Source organism: Oncorhynchus mykiss, chromosome 15 (assembly GCF_013265735.2).
Source record: "Oncorhynchus mykiss isolate Arlee chromosome 15, USDA_OmykA_1.1, whole genome shotgun sequence".
Lineage (NCBI taxonomy): Eukaryota > Metazoa > Chordata > Actinopteri > Salmoniformes > Salmonidae > Oncorhynchus > Oncorhynchus mykiss.
In genome coordinates, this window is record NC_048579.1 from 18,304,904 (window position 1) to 18,328,077 (window position 23,174).

A 23,174-nucleotide genomic window follows, 5' to 3' on the forward strand; every position below is an offset into this window, starting at 1 on the left:
GTAATGATGGACTGTAATTTCTCTTTGCTTATTTGAGCTGTTCTTGCCATAATATGGACTTGGTCTTTTACCAAATAGGGCTATCTTCTGTATACCACCCCTTCCTTGTTACAACACAACTGATTGGCTCAAACGCATTAAGAAGGAAAGAAATTCCACATATTAACTTTAAACAAGGCACACCTGTTAATCGAAATGCATTCCAGGTGACTACTGCATGAAGCTGGTTGAGAGAATGCCAAGGGTGTGCAAAGCTGTCGTCAAGGCAAAGGGTGGTTACTTTTTTTTTTTGTCAAATCCGTAAAAAATATATATTGACAAAAAAATACACAAAGAAAAAGTGAACTTACCTTTGATTACCTCCAGTCTGATTTCTGTATCGATGTCTGTCAAGGTTCTCCTCACTGTGCACCAGCATGCCCCAGCGTCTTCTAGGGTCAGGTTGGTGACATTTAAAGTGAAGAATCTTCTCTTTTGTCCCCATACAGAGAGAACCTGCCTTTCTCAGTGTGGCGAACACCACATTGAGTTTTAACTACAATATCAGAGTAGTTCGAGTAGTTATCGTACCCACGGCCATAGCGGCACCTGATCTCTGCCTCTCCTCCCTCATATCCAGATGCAAAGATCCGACCCATAATAGACGAACTCCACACAGCAGCTGGAGAGAGACCACAAGTTCACATCAGACACAGAACTGCCCTTTAGTTACTAGCTGCTTCAGCACAAAGAACAATAAGTGAAAAGCAACAGCAAATCTAATGTGTTTAGCAACTGACAGTGTCCATTCAGTGTGCTTCAAATAAGTTTTACTGTATGCTCTGTAGATATGATGATGAACTCACCGGAGAGGAGGCTAAGGAGCACACTTTGAAGACTTTTCATGATGAACTGCTGCCCTCAGTTAGCCTAAAATGACTTTAAGCTGCTGTCTCCTGTATCTCACCAGTTAGGGTTAAGGTACTCTTACTTCTTATGTACTCTTTCTTCTTAGTTAGAGTAGGTTTCAAGAAAGAAAATCCTATTTTGAAAAATGGCACGTTTGAAGTCTATTTGGAATTTACTTAATTTAAATGGAATTGACCCTAACTCATGATTAGATCTATATGGTCCCAAGTAGACTAACCTATCCTATATACTTGAATAAAGTATAGTATGCTTATTCTGGCATTGTACAATAGGCTATAATAAATTGCATTAGGCCTAGTGAAAAGGCAAAGATTATAGGCTTATTTGTCAAATGTGAAAAAAATCCACTGTGCTTGAACTGGACATGGGATGCGATGCGCGCGTCCTTCAGAAACCATATTCCAACCAACTGGGCGCAATTGCCGCGAACGGAACTGATGGAGACTACGTACATGTTTTATTGGAGACTTGAAAAGACCAATTGGATGAGAATAGCCTATGGTTTACGTCGTGAGAATGGTGTGATACTTTGCGGCACACGGAATTGGTGATTCCCCACCTCTGTGAGTCTCCATCACTATCTGTTCCCAGTTAGTCTCGTATTCGTCCTCCAGGCAGAGTGCGTACAACCCTCATCGAAGCAGACACAGCCGCGCATGGCCGCCAATCTGTTCCGTTTATGGGGCACAGCATCTTTTCAGGCAGCCTACACCGTAGAATACATTCAGACAACGCAGTCCTTTAGGCTACAGGATTTCAAATATTTTTTTACTTGATAGCCTTTCAAGGAAATATTATATTTTTCTTTATTTACGTTTTCCTTGCCAACTGGATAAAAATAGGCTATATATTATTTATTGAAACTCCTTTATGGCCAGTATTTATAAATATCAATGGAATGATACGTCTGCTGTGCAGTCCTGCGCTTCATCGGATACCTGGCTGGTTTTACAGGGCGTGGTGTTCATGTAAGTATTACATTTATCTCAATGTGGATTTATAACATTTGTATATACAAAGTGTTTATCAATATGTGGCAGGTTTTCTTTGGGGTATATGGCAGTTTGTCCTGATTCACATTGTGTTCGGTGCGGTACGTCATGTAACGCAATTAATCCGTGAACGGCTGATGGAATGGGACTTTAAGTTATTGAGCAATGGCATAATATTTGGCATGTTATTCCCTATTGTATCTCTGAATAGCAAGGGAGATGAGGTAATGTTTCATAAATAAATAAACAGGGAGAGGCCCTCGCAGCGTTTGACCCGTAATTTCTTGAGCGTCACAGTCACAGAGAACCTGCTTGGACCAGCAGGCAATCTAATGTAATGGCATTGGATTGGCTAGGTCAGTCTTGCTAAATCAAATGTAAAATTTAAATAAATAGCAAATAACACCATTGTGAATTTATTACCGATTATGATTATCACTATTAAAACATAATTACATTAATAACCTATGTATACAGTGCATTCGGAAAGTATTCAGACCCCTTGACTTTTTCCACATTTTGTTACTTTACAGCCTTATTCAAATATGGGTTAAATAAAAAAAATGTAAATAAAAAAAATGTATAAATAAAAAATACATCAAAAACAGAAATACTTTGTTACATAAGTATTCAGACCCTTTGCTATGAGACTCAAAATTGAGCTTAGGTGCATGTTGTTTCTACAACTTGATTGGACATGATTTGGAAAGGCACATGTGTGTCTATATGAGGTCCCACAGTTGACAACGCCTGTCAGATCAAAAACCAAGCCATGAGATTGAAGGAATTGTACGTAGAACTCTGAGACAGGATTGTGTCGAGGCACAGATCTGGGGAAGGGCAGCAAAACATTCCTGCAGCATTGAAGGTCCCTAGGAACACAGTGGCCTCCATCATTCTTAAATGGAAGAAGTTTGGAACCACAGAGACTCTTCCTAGAGCTGGCTGTGGAGATGGGAGAACCTTCCAGAAGGACAACCATCTCTGCAGCACTCCGCCAATCAGGCTTTTATGGTAGAATGGCCAGACGGAAGCTACTCCTCAGTAAAAGGCACATGACAGCCCACTTGGAGTTTGCCAAAAGGCACCTAAATTACTCTTAGACACTGAGAAACAAGATTCTCTGGTCTGATGAAACCAAGATAAAACTCTTTGGCCTGAGGTACTGAGTACTGAGGTATCCTTGATGAAAACCTGCTCCAAAGCGCTCAGGACCTCAGACTGGGGGCAAAGGTTCACCTTCCAACAGGACAATGACTCTAAGCACACAGCCAAGACAACACAGGAGTGGCATCGGCACAAGTCTCTTAATGTCCTTGAGTGGCCCAGCCAGAGCCCAGACTTGAACGCGATCGAACATCTCTGGAGAGACCTGAAAATAGCTGTGATGCAACGCTCCCCTTCCAACCTAACAAAGCTCGAGAGGATCTGCAGAAAAGAACTGGAGAAACTCCCCAAATGCAGGTGTGCCAAGCTTGTAGCGTCATACCCAAGGAGACTCGAGGCTGTAATCGCTGCCAAAGGTACTTCAACAAAGTACTGATTATAGGGTCTAAATACTTACGTAAATGTGATATTTCAGTTTCTTCTTCTTCTTCTTATTTTTTAAACATTTCTAAACCTGTTTTTGATTTGTCATTATTGGGTATTGTGTGTAGATTAATGAGGAAAACAAACAATTTAATATATTTTAGAATAAGGCTGTAACGTAACAAAATGTGCAAAAAGTGAAGGGGTCTGAATACTTTCCGAATGCACTGTATTTTCATAATATTTGGGTTTTTCACAGTGTAAAATCCATATCTGGTAGGCTTATTGTTGGTAGGGAAAATGCAGCGCCTGTTATATTTGAACTCTGACCTGAAAACCATGCACAAGAAAATGTAGCCCATGGGTTTGTCCATGATGGCCGCAATACCCGCCTTCTCAACTTGAACAGTGTATGTTGTTGAAATCGTCAGCCCTTATGCATTTCCCAAACCAGGGCCCTGTTCGACCACTTTAAAAATGTAACCTTTCTTTGTCCTTTCCTTGGAACATTTACTGATCTGACCTGATTGGATCTGTGATAGATATGAAGTGGAACAAATATTTTCTCCTATCCAGTTGTGTTGGATCAGTGCTTAGCCAATTGGATTTATTAGTATCCCCATTAACCGACCCCAATGGTGACAGCTAGTCTTACTGAGGTCCGACATATGACGAAAAAGACATTACAGACAAAAGACTTTACAATTTACATACATGTAAAAACATTTTTTTATTTTTTTTATTTAACCTTTATTTAACCAGGCAAGTCAGTTAAGAACAAATTCTTATTTTCAATGACGGCCTGGGAACAGTGGGTTAACTGCCTGTTCAGGGGCAGAACGACAGATTTGTACCTTGTCAGCTCGGGGGTTTGAACTCACAACCTTCCGGTTACTAGTCCAACACTCTAACCACTAGGCTACCCTTACATTAACATGTAATATGTGTGCATCTATCAGTTACACATACAGTACATGTCAGTACATACACACATACAGTAGGCCTACTCTAAAGAAGAGAAGAAGGAAGGATGAATGTTTTTAGTCTACTGGTGGACCAGTTACTCTAAATCTTCCATATCTTTTCTTCGTAGGCTAAACACTACAGGTGACACAGCCCAGGGGGTGGTGTACTGGAGAGACGCGTGTGCCGGTGAGACGCCACCAAAAATGTACAGAACAGAAATCAAGACTGTTTACTAAGGAGATCTCTACAATAATATTTAGCCAAAACCCAGATATAGAGAGAGTGTGAACTTGACTAAAGCCAAAAAAAATGACTCACTTGCAAGCGGGCCTGAGCTCCGAGACCACAGAGAAAGCTCGTCAGGAGCTCAACGAGAACCCTGACACCCTCCATGCGGACATCCAGCAGGTGCGCGACATGATCGTGACACGGCCCGACATCGGCTTCCTGCGCACGGACGACGACTTCATCCTGAGGTTTCTGCGGGCGCGCAAGTTCAACCAGGCAGAGACCTTCCGGCTCCTGGCCCAGTATTTTCAATTCCGCCAGCAGAACCTGGACATGTTCCAGAGCTTCAAGGTGGACGACCCGGGGATCAAGAGGGCTCTGATGGACGGCTTCCCAGGTGTCCTGGAGACTCCGGATCAGCATGGCCGGAAGATACTCATCCTATTTGCTTCCAACTGGGACCAGGGAAGGTAATAGATATTTTAGAAGGCATATTTGTCTCACTGAAGTGGCTTCTTTGATGTAATTGTTCCATTAATCAAGTAAACAATTGTACTGTAGCTACTGATCGATACTGATTTGATAGAATACTTAAAAAATAATAATTTGGAACTAAACAGCAAAACAATAACCACTCTCTTGCCCAAAGACTTTACGCCGGCCCTTTTCTGGCCCACTCAATGGTCAGACCCAGCAGACCCTGGATAGAAATAATTTAGTTATTGTAATAGTCTTGATACAGAACAGTGCTGGATTGTCCTGGATTGAATTATTGTAATAGTCTTGATATAGAACAGTGCTGGATTGTTCTGCATTGTATCCCAATTTGATGTATCTTTCTCTCTCTGTGAAGGAGCTCTTTCACAGACATCCTCCGAGCCATCCTCCTCTCCCTGGAGGTTCTCATAGAGAACCAAGAACTCCAGATCAACGGCTTCATCTTGATCATCGACTGGAGTAACTTCTCCTTCAAGCAGGCATCCAAGCTCACGCCCAACATTCTCAAACTGGCAATCGAAGGCCTGCAGGTAGGCGTGACCAGGGTTGTGTTCAGTATACATTAAACAGAACAAAACGGTCTGAAACAGAGTGAGGCGCTACAGTATCTGAACATGTCCAATAAGAAACGCTACATTTCATGTTGCTATGGTGTGCCCTAATGATCACCACCCAGCACTGACTGGGTTGAATCGACCCAAAGCAGATAAATGTAGTTAAGTAATCAGCATTAAGGTGAATTAGATCATGGTTGCATTGGACAGTTGGATTGTACTCTCTTACCTCTATAATTGGTTAGCTGTAGAGAGAAAATGTGGAAAGTGATGGGTATCATCAGCACCTATTTTCCTGATCATATAAATGCCTGTTCTGAATGTTGAAATGAAGATGGATTTTATGGTTTAATGTGTCTCTATGCTCTGGTCTGAGTATTCAATCCAAGTCTATTCCACTGGATTTTTGGACAATTATAATTTGACACATGCAATATGTGGAGCCATCACACCACATATGGCCAATTCTACAGTTAACGTTTTTATTGCATAATTTCAGGGTCCTTCTTTATCAGTTCTAAGGACAGATATAGATAGACAGTATTCTGCCTTGCAGTGCAGCGTATATGACTAAAAGTAAATAAAGATTGCTCGACAATATGACGATAGTAGGCCTACATAAAGATGGGATGCCCTGTTGCTAAGTAACAAGGTAAAGCACAGTGGTTAGTGTATGCCCTGATCTCAAACGCTATGCTACTCAGAAACTGAGTGATGTGGACACATTATATGGGCCGATCAACAAGTAGACAGTGGAGATATCAGGGAATATGCTTTTTTGTCTGAATTTCATTACAAAATTGTGTTGTGTAATAGAAACACCAAATGCTTATGGCTTATGAGGGAATTATTTAGCAATGGCAATAAGTCAGAAACTGTACAATCAACTGGGTAGTAGTTTACTATACTGAACAAATGTATAAACAACATGCAACAATTTCTAAGATTTCACTGAGTTACTGTTCATATAAGGAAATCAGCCAATTAAAATAAGTTCATTAGTCCCTAATCTATGGATTTCACATAACTGGGAATACAGATATGCATCTGTTAGTCACAGATCCTTGCGACATGGGGCCGTGCATTATCATGCTGAAACATAAGGTGATGGCGGAAGATGAATGGCACGACAATGGGCCTCAGGATCTCATCGCGGTATCTCTGTGTATTCAAATTAACATCGATAAAATACAATTGTGTTCGTTGTCCATATCTTATGCCTGCCCATACCCTAACCCCATTGCCACCATGGGGAACTCTGTTAACAACGTTGACATCAGCAAACAGCTCGCCAACACGACTGTACTGATCACAATGGGAGACAGAGAGCTGGCTTTATTTGTAAAGGACCACAGGAGGAGGCAGGTAGCTGGGTCCAGGGGCAGGCAGAAGGTCATACACAGGGGGTCCAAAAAGGCAACAGCAGGCCAAAATAGGCAAAAAGCGTTAGTGAGGCAGGCCAAAACTATCATACACGTGAGGATTAAATTACGGGGAAAAACAGAGCTCCGAAGTGTGTCACAAAACAAACAATACAATACCTCACAATGACGGGGTGCAAAGAACTGAACTAAATAGTGTGTGATACTGACATACAGGTGTGTGAACAGGTGATCAGAATTCAGGTGATTGGGATCTGGAGAGTGAGATGCGTTCAGGGGACCTATGGTGTTTGAGAGTGTGAGCTGGAAAGTGGGCTGGAAAGTGAGCTGCGTTCAGGGGATCTACGTTTTTGAGAGTGTAAGTTGGAAGCAGACATTACAACTACACAATACACGCTACGCTGTCTGTCATCTGCCCGGTACAGTTGAAACCGGGAATTATCCATGAAGAGCACACCTCTCCAGCATGCCAGTGGCTATCAAAGGTGAGCATTTGCCCACTGAAGTCAGTGACGACACCGTACTGCAGTCAGGTCAAGACCCTGGTGAGTAAGAAAAGCACGCAGATGAGCTTCCCTGACACAGTTTATGACAGTTTGTTCAGAAATGTTTCTGTTGTGTAAACCCACAATTTCATCAGCTGTCCGGATGTCTGGTCTCAGACAATCCTGCAGGTGAAGAAACTGGATGTGGAGGACCTGGGCTGGCGTAGTTACACATGGTCTGCGGTTGTTAGGCCAGTTGGACGTACTGCCAAATTCTCTAAAACAACGTTGAAGCAGCTTAAATCAAATTAAATCAAATTAAATCAAATTTTATTGGTCACATACACATGGTTGGCAGATGTTATTGCGAGTACAGCAAAATGTTTGCGCTTCTAGTTCCGACGGTGCAGTACTATCTAACAGTAATCTAACAATTCCCCAACAACTACCTAATACACACAAATGTAAGCAAAGGGATGGAATAATAATATATACATATAAATATATGGATGAGCGATGACCGAGCGGCATAGGCAAGACGCAATAGATGGTATAAAATACAGTATATACACGAGATGAGTAATGCAAGATATGTAAACATATGTAAACATTATTCAAGTGGCATTATTCAAGTGGCCAATGATTTCAAGTCTATATGAGGGCAGCAGCCTCTATATGTTAGTGATGGCTGTTTAATAACAGTATGATGGCCTTGAGATAGAAGCTGTTTTTCAGTCTCTCTGTCCCAGCTTTGATGCACCTGTACTGACCCGCCTTCTGGATGGTATCGGGGTGAACAGGCAATGGCTTGGGTGGTTGTTGTCCTTGATGATCTTTTTGGCCTTCCTGTCCTGTAGGTGTCCTGGAGGGCAGGTACTTTGCCCCCGGTGATGCATTGTGTAGACCGCACCACCCTCTGGAGAGCCTTGCGGTTGTGGGTGGTGCAATTGCCGTACCAGGCGATGATACAGACCGACAGGATGCTCTCAATTGTACATCTGTAAAAGTTTGTGAGGGTTTTAGGTGACGAGGCAAGTTTCGCCATCTGTGTGGGTGGACCATTTCAGTTTGTCCAAGATGTGTACACCAAGGAACTTAACACTTTCCACCTTCTCCACTGCTGTCCCGTCGATGTGGATGGGGGGGGGGGGAATGCTCCCTCTGCTTTTTCCTGAAGTCCACGATCATCAACTTTGTTTTGTTGATGTTGAGTGAGAGGTTGTTTTCCTGAAACCACACTCCGAGTGCCCTCACCTCCTGTAGGCTGTCTCATCGTTGTTGGTAATCAAGCATAACATTGAGCTTGGGGGGGGTACTATGGTGTTGAATGCTGAGCTGTAGTCAATGAACAGCATTCTTTCATAGGTATTCCTCTTGTCCAGATGGGATAGAGCAGTGTGCAGTGTGATGGCGGTTGCGTCATCTGTGAACCTACTGGGGCGGTATGCAAATTAGAGTGGGTCTAGGGTGGCAGGTAAGGTGGAGGTGATATGATCCTTGACTAGTCTCTCAAAGCACTTCATGATGACAGAAGTGAGTTCTACGGGGCGATAGTCATTTAGTTGAGTTACCTTTGCCTTCTTGGGTACAGGAGGAATGGGACAGCAGACTGGGATAGGGAGAGATTGAATATGTCCGTAAACACAACAGCCAACTGGTCTGCGCATGCTCTGATGATGCAGATAGGGATGCCGTCTGGGCCGGCAGCCTTGCGAGGGTTAACGCTTTCTGGATAGGGTAGATTTTAATCGTCACAGTGGGTACAACATCTCCAATGCACTTCCTTATAAACTCACTCACCGAATCAGTGTATAAATTGATATTATTCTCTGAGGCTGCCCGGAACATTTCTCAGTCCACGTGATTCCGATCAGTCAGACCACCGTTGAATAGTTCTCGTCACAGGTACATCCTGTCTGAGTTTCTGCCAATAGGACGGGAGGATCAAAATGGAGTCGTGGTCAGTTTTGCCAAAGGGAGGTAGAGAAATTCATTTAAATTCTGGGAACACAGTGCGTAGAGCCGGAGCAGGATATACTGGACCGTGGAGACGCACTGGAGGTCTGGAGCGTCGAGCTGGCTGAACGCGTCCTGGACAAAGGACCACCTTCGCATGGCAAGTACGGGAAGCTGGCACAGGACGCACTGGGCTGTGAAGGCGCACCGGAGATACAGTGTGTAGAGCCGGCTCAGGATATCCTGGACCGAGGAGGCGCACTGGAGACCAGGAGCGCTAAGCCGGCACAACCCGCCCTGACTAGATGCTCATTTTCGCATGGCAAGTGCGGGGAGCTGGCACCGAGCTGTGAATGGACACTGGAGACACAGTGCATATCACCGCATAACATGGTGCCTGAACGGTCACACGCTCCTTAAAGCGAGTGGGGGGAATTGGCTCTGGTCTGAAACCTGGCTCCGCCAACCACCCCGTGTGCCTCCTACCAAAAAATGTTTGGGGCTGCCTCTCGTGCTTGCGTCGGGGTTGCAAACCCCGGAGTCGTCGTTGATGCTCCCTTGCTGCTTCCGTCTGCTCCCATGGAAGGCGATCCTTTCCGGCCATGATTTCTTACCACGTCCAGGATCCTTTACCGTCCAAAATATCCTCCCATGTCCATGATGTCTGCTCCTCCTGGCCACGCTGCTTGGTCCGTTTGTGGTGGGATCTTCTGTCACGATCGTTATAAGGAGTGGACCAAGATGCAGCGCGGTATGTTTCCATCCTTTATTTTGGAATAGAAAACTTTAAAAAACAAAACGAACAAACAAAACGTGAAGCTACTATAATGCTCACAGGCAACTATACATAGACAAGATCCCACAAAGCACAATGGTGAAATGGCTGCCTAAATATGATCCCCAATCAGAGACAACGATAAACAGCTGTCTCTGATTGGGAACCATACCAGGCCAACATAAATCACTAATCACCTAGATGACCCACCCTAGTCACTATCACGCCCCAATCAACATAGAAAATAAACAGCTCTCTATGGTCAGGCCCTTCCTGCAGGCTCATCCTGACATGACCCTCCAGCATGACAATGCAACCAGCCGTACTGCTCGTTCTGTGCATGATTTCCTGCAAGACAGGAATGTCAGTGTTCTGCCATGGCCAGCGAAGAGCCCGGATCTCAATCTCATTGAGCACGTCTGGGACCTGTTGGATCGGAGGGTGAGGACTAGGGCCATTCCCTCCAGAAATGTCCGGGAACTTGCAGGTGCCTTGGTAGAAGAGTGGGGTAACATCTCGTATGCAAGAACTGGCAATTCTGGTGCATTCCATGAGGAGGAGATGCACTGCAGTACTTAATGCAGCTGGTGGCCACACCAGATACTGACTGTTACTTTTGATTTTGAACCCCCTTTGTTCAGCGACACATTATTCCATTTATGTTAGTCACATGTCTTTGGAACTTGTTCAGTGTATGTCTCAGTTGTTGAATCTTATGTTCACACAAATATTTACACATGTTAAGTGTGCTGAAAATAAACGTAGTTGCTGAGTTTGTTTAAAAAATAACACTTTCACAAAAAGAAATCTTGCGAGACTCATAATCTGCTGAATGATTCAGCTTTTGTCTTAATAACGGACCCATAAGCCTTGTATTTACATGGTTTTGTCATGGGGATTGCATTGTTGATGCTACACCGCAATCGTTAAAGGTGTCGATTACAAGGGTGGAAGGGGCATCCCCCAGCAATGCATTGTAGCAGTATTGCACACTGTAGATGGCTAGCAGAGTTCTAAACAGCAACCGAAATCCTCCTAATCAGTATCTTGGAAGCTCTGTCATGATCTTGCGCTGCTCCATTTTGCTGCAGGGTACTGTACTGTTCTGTCCAAAAACCTCTTCAATAAAATAATGAATGCCATTTAATTTAGCTATTACGATATAGAAGGACAGAGGAACTGGCTTAGCTTACCATTTTATCATATTATTTTCTATTAAGATTTTAACTTTTTTTTAAATTATTATGCTATGGTATTTCAAGTCTCTATTGTAACTAAAATAGAGTTCAAAGCAAGCAGAGTTAATGAAGCAACCTAATAAAAATCATACTTTACTTGAGTATAACTCAACCTATATTCCCCTCCCTACTTCACTACAGGACAGCTTCCCTGCTCGCTTCGGTGGGATCCATTTTGTGAACCAGCCCTGGTATATCCACGCCATGTACACCATCATCAAGCCTTTCCTCAAGGACAAGACTAGGAAAAGGGTAATTGCCTTTTTCACTACCTCAGTTACATTCTCTGTGCCCTACCCTTTTCTCTCCACCCCTTTGTAACTGTTGCATTATATTGAGTGGTTAAAGGTGGAACACTACTGAGCTGACAAAGCCAGATAGAGAGATGTCATTAAATATCTTTGCTAGTTGAATAAAATGTAAGTTTACACAAAGGGGATATATCATTTAGTCAGCACTTATAGAGCTAAGACGTAGTAGGAGTATTTGAGATTCACATATTTTGGGGTAGTTTCAATTTAAACTTTTCCTCAGGATAGTGCAGGTTAGATTAATGGAAAAACTTAAAGATATTTTGTAATACAGCTTCTAGCGTCAAATGTTTGGAGGGGTGTCTGATGACACTGGTTAAAAATAAGTAAGTAAGAAATCAATCATTTGAGATAGTTATGAAATGTATTGGCCAGGGCTCCCTTGAATAAATTTGAACAGCAGATAAATAAATACATTAAATAAACAAATGTGAATACAAATTTAAATAAATCAGATTTTTTTAAATTCTTCCCAACAGATTTTCCTCCACGGGAACAACCTCAACAGTTTACACCAGCTTATCCTACCCGATTGTCTGCCGTCCGAGTTTGGTGGCACGCTGCCGCCCTATGACATGGGCATCTGGGCACGGACCCTCTTAGGGCCCAACTACAACGACGAGACAGAGTACACACTCACCTACGACGCCCTCCATGTCAAAGGGAGCTATGGTGGCGGAGATAAGGAATGTGCCAACAAACTTCTGAAAAGGTGAGCTACAGAAAAGGTTGCAAAATTCCAGGAATTTTTCAGCTGGAAAATATCCATCGGAATATATGGGATTTGGGGGGATATAAAAGATTTGGGTAATATTCCCCTTTTTTGCAACACTAGCTATAGTATAGTAATGCAAGAAGTTAACAAAAAGCAAAACAGAAAGTTAGAGAACACAAACGGATCATTCCAGTGTCTCGCTGACATCCTTCTTCATTAGTATCGACCGATTGTTTGAAGTCTGCCAGAGCAATTACGCAGTCTACAGACTTTCAGATAATGACCTCTATGGGGCTGACCACTGACCAGTGGCTCGTGTGAATCCTCAGAAATACCAATTTAAGTCTGAGGTGATGAATAGGCCTGAGTCTTGCCCACTACTGTCCACCAAACAGCTCACTCAGTCAGAGACCCACTGCAGTTTGACATTCACCACCCCCCCCCAGCTAAAAAAAGACTTTCCTTTTAGGTTCAGAGCTTTTCGAAACTGTACCCTTTTACAAGTTAAAGGTGTATCTATAAGACACTGAACATGAAAACAGTATACAGTATTGTATATGGATTCTCTGTCCTCAAGCAAAGGGGAATGTCAGAGAGAGAGGGAGAGAGAGAGTAGTCATTAAAATAGACAAACCTCCTCCACGGTAGCAGGCCGCATGCACGACTCTCTTCCTCTGCAATCAACAGAAAGTCATGTAGGATCAGGTCTCAGGAGAGCAGGCTTCTCGGAATTGATATAATTAAAAAAGCACTTAAGAGACCCTCTCATTGACCCCGGCCAGTGTCTGCTCCAATCCCAGGGATCCCCAGTCTCATTTGCTTGCCACGCTCCCCCTAATTAGGAGCCTAACTCAGGGGACAGCATCTGGAGGGGACGAGCCTGGATGGGGGATTGGTGCAGAGAGCATGAACCTCCCTCTCATAATGGATAGGATAGATAAGGACTCCATCTATGTGGCCAAGCTTTAAAGTCAAAATGGACTGTATTGTGAAAGTGTATGAATACAGAAAGTATCTTTGATGTCTTAGTTAAAGGTTAGAGGTAGGCACATAGTCAGGAGTATGGTTGAGTTTTGGGTTCATTTTCAAATCAGATTTTTTGTTGTTGATATCTTGTCATACTGGTGATAGTGACAACCATCGATAAGGGATACTGGGAATGCTTGTGTGTTGTTGGTCATCTGAGATGGTCCTCAGAGCATCCAGTGAAGAAATAGCAGCCATGATTGTTGACATGTCATGAACCTACTGATGGGCATGATCAGATGGCTAAGGAAGATTATTGACAATTGGGTCGATTGTGGGTTTGTTGAATATTGTTAGTGTTTTGTGTTGTATCAGATCAAGGAGGTTGCGTTAGCTTTTGATTGCTGCTGTTTCACTTCAGTGTGGAGTAGGGCTGGGCGGTAACCATACTTTACTAAACTCAGCAAAAAAAGAAACGGCCCTTTTTCAGGACCCTGTCTTTCAAAGATAATTAATAAAAATCCAAATAACTTCACAGATCTTCATTGTAAAGGGTTTTAGCACTGTTTATCCCATTCTTGTTCAATGAATTATAAACAATTAGTGAACTTGCACCTGTGGAACGGTCGGTAAGACACTAACAGCTTACAGACGGTAGGCAATTAAGGTTACAGTTATGAAAACTTAGGACACTAAAGAAGCCTTTCTACTGACTCTGAAAAGCACCAAAAGAAACATGCCCAGGGTCCCTGCTCACCTGCGTGAACGTGCCTTAGGCATGCTGCAAGGATGCATGAGGAGTACAGATGTGGTCAGGACAATAAATTGCAATGTCTGTACAGTGAGACACCTAAGACAGCACTACAGGGAGACGGGACGGACAGTTGATCGTCCTCGCAGTGGCAGACCACGTGTAACAACACCTGCCCAGGATCGGTACATCCGAACATCACACCTGCGGGACAGGTACAGGATGGCAACAACAACTGCCCGAGTTACACCAGGAACGCACAATCCCTCCATCAGTGCTCAGACTGTCCACAATAGGATGAGAGAGGCTGGACTGAGGGCTTGTAGGCCTGTTGTAAGGCAGCTTCTCACCAGACATCACCGGCAACAACGTCGCCTATGGGCACAAACCCACCGTCGCTGGGCCAGACAGGACGGGCAAAAAGTGCTCTTCACTCTTCACTTCGCAGTTTTGTCTCACCAGAGGTGATGGTCGGATTCGTGTTTATCGTCGAAGGAATGAGCGTTACACCGAGGCCTGTACTCTGGAGCGGGATCGATTTGGAGGTGGAGGGTCTGTCATGGTATGGGGCGGTGTGTCACAGCATCATCGGACTGAGCTTGTTGTCATTGCAGGCAATCTCAACGCTGTGCGTTACAGGGAAGACATCTTCCTCTCTCATGTGGTACCCTTCCTGCAGGCTCATCCTGACATGACCCTCCAGCATGACAATGCCACCAGCCATACTGCTTGTTCTGTGCGTGATTTCCTGCAAGACAGGAATGTCAGTGTTCTGCCATGGCCAGCGAAGAGCCCGGATCTCAATCCCATTGAGCACGTCTAGGATCTGTTGAATCGGAGGGTGAGGGCTGGGGCCATTCCCCCTAGAAATGTCCGGAAACTTGCAGGTGCCTTGGTAGAAGAGTGGGGTAACATCTCACAGCAAGAACTGGCAAATCTGGTGCATTCCATGAGGAGGAGATGCACTGCAGTACTTAATGCAGCTGGTGGCCACACCAGATACTGACTCTATAATTATAATATTAGTTTGCAAACAGCTAGTTTGTTTTTTCTTAGCAAGTTAAGCTAAATTGTGTTAACCACTAATGCTAATCAATAGTTAGCTGGCTAACTAGCTAATAAAAGTACTAAGTCAGAGCAAACGTAGCTAGCTAATACAGCCCTTATACCACTGCTGGTGGAGGCCTAAATCAGCATGTTATTTGTGCAACAGTATCTTCAAAATCAAAGAGGAATAGGCAAAGCATGAATATGTTGGCTAAATGAATAAATATTTAATGTAGCCAAAGATTATAGGGTCCCCTAGGAAACACTGAACATCACTTTGATTCCTACCCTGTTACAATAATTCATCCATAACATTTTCATTCGTTGTCATGTCAAACAACACTACATTCAAAGCAGCCCACTATTATTTATATTTTAACTATAGAATTAGAATTTATATTATAGAATTTCCCCTTTTGTTCTCTAGCAAGTGGGAGGCCAATGACATCACAGATTACCATCAGACCAACCCCTTGAATGCCCTTTCTCCTTGAAGTTTGCAGTTGTTGTTTTTTTTTAACCTTGTAGTGTGTGTACTTAACTTAATTATACTTCCAATATCACTTCTCAATGGTAAAAGTTTTTAAAAAATTGCTGGAGGATGTCTCTAATTATTATACTTTTTAAAAATTAAATCCGATTTTTTTCTCTACTGATCTACACAACCTACTTCATATTTTCAAAGTGATAGAAAAATGATAGAACATTTCCAAATGAATAAAAAATTGATTGTGTATGTCTTCACAACCCCAGAGTTAATACTTGGTAGAAGCAGCTTTGGCAGCCATTACAGTTGTGAATCATTTTGATTAAGATTCTACCATCTTTGCACTACTCTTACACGGAACCCAAACTGGCTGCGCGCGTGCGCCATCATGCATACATTTATTTTGTCCCCCCACACCAAACGCGATCACGACACACAGATTAAAATATCAAAACAAACTCTGAACCAATTATATTAATTTGGGGACAGGTCGAAAAGCATCAAACATTTATGGAAATTTAGCTAGTCAGCTTGCACTTGCTAGCTAATTTGTCCTATTTAGCTAGCTTGCTGTTGCTAGCTAATCATTCCTGGGATATAAACATTGAGTTGTTATTTTACCTGAAATACACAAGGTCCTCTACTCCCGACAATTAAACCACACATAAAACGGTCAACCGAATCGTTTCTAGTCATCTCTCTTCTGTCCAGGCTTTTTCTTCTCTTGACTTTATTTTGCGATTGGCAACTTTCATAAATTAGGTGCATTACTGCCACTGACCTTGTTTGTCTTTCAGTCACCCACATTGGCGTGCGTGAGCAGTGTGAGTGCAATTATTGAATAACATAGATTTCTGAATTTATTTTGCGACGCGAGCGGTATAGTCAGCCTGTTAGGGTAGTCAGCCTGTGTAGTCAGCCTGTTTTTTCTCTCTCCAAAATTGCTCAAGCTCAATACATGTGGTTGGATCATTGTTGGACAGCAATATTCAAACAATGTATTTGATTTTCAAGCAGATCTAAGTCAGGACTGTGACCAGACCATTCAGGAACACTTAATACCTATTGGAATGCAATTCTGTAATTAACATTTATTTCATTGTCCCGATGAAAAATAAAACACTATCCCAGGGTTAGGTATCCAGAAGACTGAGACAGGGTTTCTTCAGGCTTTGCTCCTGGGCTTTCCTCAGACTTTTTAACCCATAACAGGATGCCTCCACCACAATACTTGAAAATACAGAGGATCAACAACATTGCATTCACTATACATTACTGGCCTTTATGACAAAGTGAAAGGAAGGAAGCCTTTGTTAAAAAATCCACTCCAAATCAACCATTCGGTTTGCCACAAGGCTGCAAGACAACATCAATGCAAAAGAAATCTAAGCAAGTCTAAATATCTTATATTGATTGATCATTCACAATATAATTTTTTCTTGCCTAGCTAAATTATCTAACTTCAATGGCACATAATTCAACTAATTTTAACCTAAAAAAGGCTTAATACATGTTATTTATCTAATTTCAAGATATTTTTCTAGATATTTTACCTTAATCATTTTACTAAGGTAAAATATTTGGAAGATTTAATTGAAAGAAGGTGTGAAGACATACGCAATAAAGACATCTTAGATTTTTGATGAATTATTAATTAGGAAAATGTTATAGAATGTTTCTTTAATTTTGAAAATGTGGAGTAGGTTGTGTAGATCGGTAGGAACAAATCTAATTTAATCCCCTAGATTTCATTTTAAAGCAGCAAAATGTGTAGACTTTCAGTAGGTACTGTATGTAGTATAGAATTACAGTTCCATATACATGATCTGTGAAGGATCTATAGTGAATAAAAATATAAACGCTACATGCAACAATTTCAAAGATTTGACTGAATTACAGTTCATATAAAGAAATGTCAATTTAAATAAATTCATTAGTCCCTAATCTATGGATTTCACATGATTGGGCAGGGGCGCAGCCAGTGGGTGGGCATAGACCCACCCACTGGGGTGCCAGGCCCAACCACTGTGGGGTCAGGCCCAGCCAATGTTTTTCCCAACAAAACTGCTTTATTACAGACAGAAATAGAAATATCAGCTGTCCGTGTGGCTGGTCTCAGATGATCCTGCAGGCGAAGAAGCCAGATGTGGTCCTGGGCTGGCGTGGTTACACATGGTCTGCGGTTGTGACGTTGGAGGCGGTAGAGAAATATCATTAAATTCCCTGGCAACAGCTCTGGTGGACATTCCTGCAGTCAGCAAGCCAATTAGACGCTCCCTCAACTTGAGACGTCTGTAGCATTGTGTTGTGAGACAAAATTGCACATTTTAGAGTGGCCTTTTATTGTCCCCAGCACAAGGTGCACCTGTGTAATGATCATGCTGTTTAATCAGCTTCTTGATATGCCACACCTGTTAGGTGGATGCATTGACTTGGCAAAGGAGCAATGCTCACTAACAGGGATATAAACACATTTCTGCACAAAATGAGAGAAATAAGCTTTTTGTGAATGTGGAAAATATCTGAGATCTTTTATTTCAGCTCAATAAACATGGGACCAATACTTCACATGTTGTGTTAATATTTTTGTTCAGTATACAGTATGTACACCTGGTAAATGGTTTATGGAGGCTTCATTAAGGTTCATAAGCTATACATTATGAACTTTCACTGGTATATAAGCATTTCATTTTGAAAGTTGCATACATGTGCACTAAGTATACTAAATATTAGGAATCCCTTTCTAATATTGAGCTGCACCCCTTAGAACAGCCTCAATTCGTTGGGACATGGACTCCACAAGGTTTCAAATGTATTCCACAGGAATACTGGCCCATGTTGATTCCAGTGCTTCCAATGGCACGTTTGTCTTGCCCATTCACCCTCTGAATGGCACACAAACAATTCATGTCTCAATTGTCTCAAGGCTTAAAAAGCCTTATTTAACCTGTCTCTTCCTCTTCATCTACACCGATTGAAGTGACATCAATAAGGGATCATAGCTTTCACCTGGATTTTCCTGGTCAGTCTGTCATGGAACGAGCATGTGTTCTTAATGTTTTGTACACTCAATGTATATATTTCAAGCAACATTTGAATGGGTAATCATGCAATGCAATGCAAATCTCATCATCATATCAAATCTGAAAGATATTAAACCAAGCTAAATTTGGAATATCTAAATCTCAGTAGACAGAAGGACATGTTTGTGCCACCGTCTCTTTCCTTAGCAGAGAGAGCTCTGGGTAGGCTCCATTTTCATCTGCTGGTGATTTTAATCAGTGGGCTTACAGGGGGAGATGAGGGGAGGGGAGCGGAGCACTAAGCTCCCCCACTGGCGTTAAAGTGCTCTAAACAGCACAGCACAGAGAATCAGGGATTTAGTCTAGCCTTATCCCCATTGGATTGCCCTCCTGAGCTGGGTTGTTGAGCTCATCTTTAATGGACCAGTCATAACCTAGCATATTATGAGTATTTCCTGGTAGCTAAATGAGACAACACAGGGAGGCTTTGTGTTGACGCATGGATATGAGAGTTGAGGAGTTATGTCATGCATTTTACCATTGGCAGTCAAATGTGTTTTTAGGATATAAAACTGTGTGCTATTTTCCTAATCTGGATTACCCCCCCGCCCCCAAAATGGTTAGTTCTCAGTTTGTGTTTAGACAAAATAAGAGGGGTGATCCATGTTGTCTTGTAATGTATTATAACTGCATCATGACCACAGATACTGTATGGCTAGTTCTCTCTTTGATCAATATTACCCTGGTCCCTGCTAAACCTTCTCCATTATACTGCTGACAGTAATTACCATCTCTTACTGTTGTTGTTGTTTAACTCAGGTCCGAGTCAGCCGTGGAGCCGGGTACCCTACGGCAAGCTGACAGGGACAACACGGCACAGCCACTCCTGGCTCTGGACTGATCACTCCGATCCGTCCACATTGTATCCAAAGCACTCTAATTTGGATTCCAACCCCACTGACTCCAAAACCCTAAACTGAACTTTGAGAAAGTCAAAAACGCAGGCACGGACCCAAAATGGAGACTAAACCCTTGTTCACATGGAGCTACTGTACTGAAAACCTCTCATCGCTTGACTGTGAGCCAGTGCCAGTTTCAAAAGCTGTGCCATCCACTTTCACTGGCAAAACTATAGGTCACCAGCCATCCAAATCAATGCCGATAGGAGTAGAATGATTAAACTAATGTTTGTTTTAACAGTACCACTAGGAAAGACTGACCGAGTTAAATGTCCAAGAGCCCCGCAAACAGAATGCCAAACTACTGTATCTTACTGTTTTAGGGGCTGTCATTTCTATGAAAGTCGATATATTTCAAGATTGTATATTTATCAGGGCTACTGCACAATCAGTGTGACCTCCATCGAACCAAAATGTATTTAAGTCAACTTTAAAAGAATGTATAAGAAATGTATTTTAAATTATGTGCTGTGTTCATTACGTGTGTGTGTGTTTAGGTTTTGGCTATCGAAAATCACACAGCGGAGTATAATTTCAAAATGAGATGAATCACAGTATTGTTACACTATATACATGAAGCTACCTATGTAAATAAACACAACTTTCTGTTTATGTTTAGATCACTTGACACCAGTTTGACCTCATTTTTCATTTACTGAAAAGAAGCTATTTAGTTTACAATTATTCAGTGCAACATACAAAACAGAATTGAAAGATGCATTACTTACTTGGCAGGCCAAGTTACAACAGATGGAACAGTTCAGTGATTTCAACACTACAAAAAGTGATAGATTCATAACAGAGTACCACAAAAGGTGAAATAATTCTCAAAACGATGTGGCTTTTGTGAACGTGCTTGATTTACTACCCCATTGTAACTAAGAAACTATTTTGAAGCCAGGAGGATAACTTGAATGTGTTATCACAGCCCAAACAGACCCCCAAGACACCCGTGTCCATGACAGACAGCCACACTTGGGTGAAAAGTTCATCCTTTTTTGGGCAGACAGGATGACATCCAATCGTCCTAACGAATGACTCCGACCCATGGCATTATGATATGTTTACATACTCCTCTGAAGTAGGAAACGTGGGGTACATTGATGTTACCCCAGTTTCCCACTCGTATTTCCTACCCGTAAGATCAGTATGAGCGGTTTTGGACATCTGAAACAGGTAGCTATGATGAGTCCGCGGGCTTGCCAGGAATTTCTTAGTCCTGAGTTTCTGATTATTCTGATAGCACATGAACTCAGCAGAATCCCACTGGACTGATTTGGACATGATTTCATTGCTGCGATGAAGCGGATTACCAACGCACATAGAGAGTAATTAAATAACAACATCTAGAAGAATATGCTTCGGCATTTCTTTTTCCATTAGAAAATCAACATTGGTCAAGCAAAGACCCCTTCTAGTCAGCTTTGCTATACCTGGAATGCAGCAGACCTGGGTGAAATGCTTTCTAATACTCAAGTATAGCCTATGTAGTGCACTTTATTTAGCTCGGACTTCTCCTCTTAGGGACTATTCCATTGTACAAGGCAAACTAAATTAAGCGCATTTGAAGTATTGGGAAGTATTTGACATATTTTGACCCAGGTTTGGAATGCAGTGTGACAAGACTGGTGTACATTCAACATGCTCCTGCCTAACTTTTACACAGGTAAATTAGCATCTTATAAAACATTCAAATGTTATGCATGTACAAAATATATGCCTTCAGTCAAAATGTTCATATTTGATACATTTAAGAATGTAAATACACAAGTTTGGCAGGACTTTAAATTACAAAGACAAGCCTGTTGAGTATAATGGGCTGTGTGTGCTCCCAGGTCAAGGCACAGTTGAAAATATGTCAGCGTACAAAAATATGTTTTTTTACAATATTAATTCTGCAATAAAAACATTCTTGGCATTGTGATGTCCCATCCATTAATCTAAAGTGACATGCGAAAATCATACGAGTGAAATGGAATGACCTAATAAGCAGTGTTTCTGTATTACTAAAAATAGAACCCCAAAATAAAGTAAGATGCAGATTACTGTATAAAGCTATGGAAGTAACATGAAGTTAATGCATGACCATTACATGCAATAAGAGCTGTGTAATAACCAAATCAAGTGTTCGAGAAACAACAGCTAGCAGAGGTTTAGCTAGCTTAGCAACATCTTAACGGGATAGTTTTCCGTGTTACTCTAATCTTATTTGAGTTCTTACCTCACGTTTTGGAAGACTTGAACATGAAAATCATCAAATAACTTTTCTTGAGGAAAGAAAACGATTAAGATTGGGATAAAAACCAGGAAAACGATCTCTTTAAGAAATTATATCAGTAACTATACAACAGTAAACTCACTAGCTGCAATACTAACGTTTTGTTCAGTTACCGTTTGTATGTTAGGTATGTTTCAGACACATGGCACTTTGGTTGACTAATGAAAAACAAGAATGCACTTGTGATACATTTACAACACAGCCTATGTGATATTAAACCCACACCTTACCGTAAGTCCACATTTTGGCCTAAAAACCAAGTTGGTGAGTACCACAGTTAGCAGTCAATGTTCCAAAGTGTCACTAAGGCTTTTTCCAATTTGACAGGGCCTTCAGTAACTCTTCTAGACGGTTCCAAAATGAAGTCACATTTGTCACCTTTGACCTAAAATGGCCGAATGTGAAGGAATGTGTGGACAGACAGAGACCAGATACTATGGACCCTTCCGTTCTTATGAGTGTTAACCCCAGCACTCCAGTAGGTGAGTGCTGGGGTCATTTTACCATACATTCTTTAAATGGGGGAGAGAGTCTGCCGTTGGTACTGGGTGAGCTCGGGGTGCCACACATCCACGATGAAGATGAGCCGGTAGCTGTCGGCGTCCTGCCACACCTCGTGCTCAAAGGAGTCATCAAAGATGAGCACTTTCCCCTCCTCCCAAGCCCTGGAAGAGAACAGCAGAGACCATAGCCTTTGTGTCAAAGCTACAGTCCTTAATTGAAACAATAAAGTGCCACCATGGCTCTGTGTTGGTAAAAAGCTGAGGGATGGGCCTGGAGAAATGGAACCACTCTCAAGTTTATAGACAGGGACTGACCATCTATGATATCAAAATGATTGTTTAACCATGTTTTGAAGCTATATAGTGTTTGTTTACACTTACATTGGTTTGCAAACATTGGAGGTAAACAAGCGTATATTTTGGGTTCTGATGTGGTACGACAGTTTATACGACAGAGGCATTTATAAATTCTAATCTTCAAAAATCTATGGGTTTATATCCTTAATTAATGAGTAGAAAAGTGGATGTAACAACTAAGAATTCTAGCTTTAATGAAGCCACATGCATGATTTTTTATTTAATGGCAGCTCCTCGAGTTAGTTTGGTATAAAGCTGAGAGGG

The 23,174-nt window shown here is 42.0% G+C and overlaps 2 protein-coding genes across 15 annotated transcripts in view; one reads left to right on the forward strand and one right to left on the reverse strand.

Moving 5' to 3' along the window:
- The first annotated feature begins 1,310 nt into the window (after positions 1-1,310).
- Positions 1,311-20,390, forward strand: LOC110489731 (clavesin-1). The gene is made up of 6 exons (XM_021562564.2): positions 1,311-1,877; positions 4,525-5,095; positions 5,479-5,653; positions 11,655-11,765; positions 12,304-12,536; positions 19,633-20,390. The coding sequence occupies exons 2-6, from the start codon at positions 4,707-4,709 to the stop codon at positions 19,712-19,714; spliced, it is 990 nt and encodes a 329-aa protein (XP_021418239.1). The 5' UTR covers positions 1,311-1,877; positions 4,525-4,706; the 3' UTR covers positions 19,715-20,390.
- Positions 20,391-20,406: 16 nt separating this feature from the next.
- Positions 20,407-23,174, reverse strand: part of unm_hu7910 (un-named hu7910) — a 43,925-nt gene continuing 41,157 nt past the window's right edge. For all 14 annotated transcript variants that reach the window (XM_021562542.2, XM_021562536.2, XM_036943958.1 and 11 more), the window contains one exon: positions 20,407-22,715. In XM_021562542.2, coding sequence (XP_021418217.2) covers positions 22,565-22,715 — 151 coding nt within the window. In that variant the 3' untranslated portion in view covers positions 20,407-22,564. The remainder of the gene's footprint in view (positions 22,716-23,174) is intronic.

Coding starts and splice junctions, on each gene's coding strand:
- LOC110489731 (XM_021562564.2), top strand. CDS start 4,707: ATGACTCACTTGCAAGCGGGCCTGAGCTCCGAGACCACAGAGAAAGCT. Junction 11,766..12,303: donor AGGACAAGACTAGGAAAAGG/GTAATTGCCTTT, acceptor TCTTCCCAACAG/ATTTTCCTCCACGGGAACAA. Junction 12,537..19,632: donor GCCAACAAACTTCTGAAAAG/GTGAGCTACAGA, acceptor TGTTTAACTCAG/GTCCGAGTCAGCCGTGGAGC.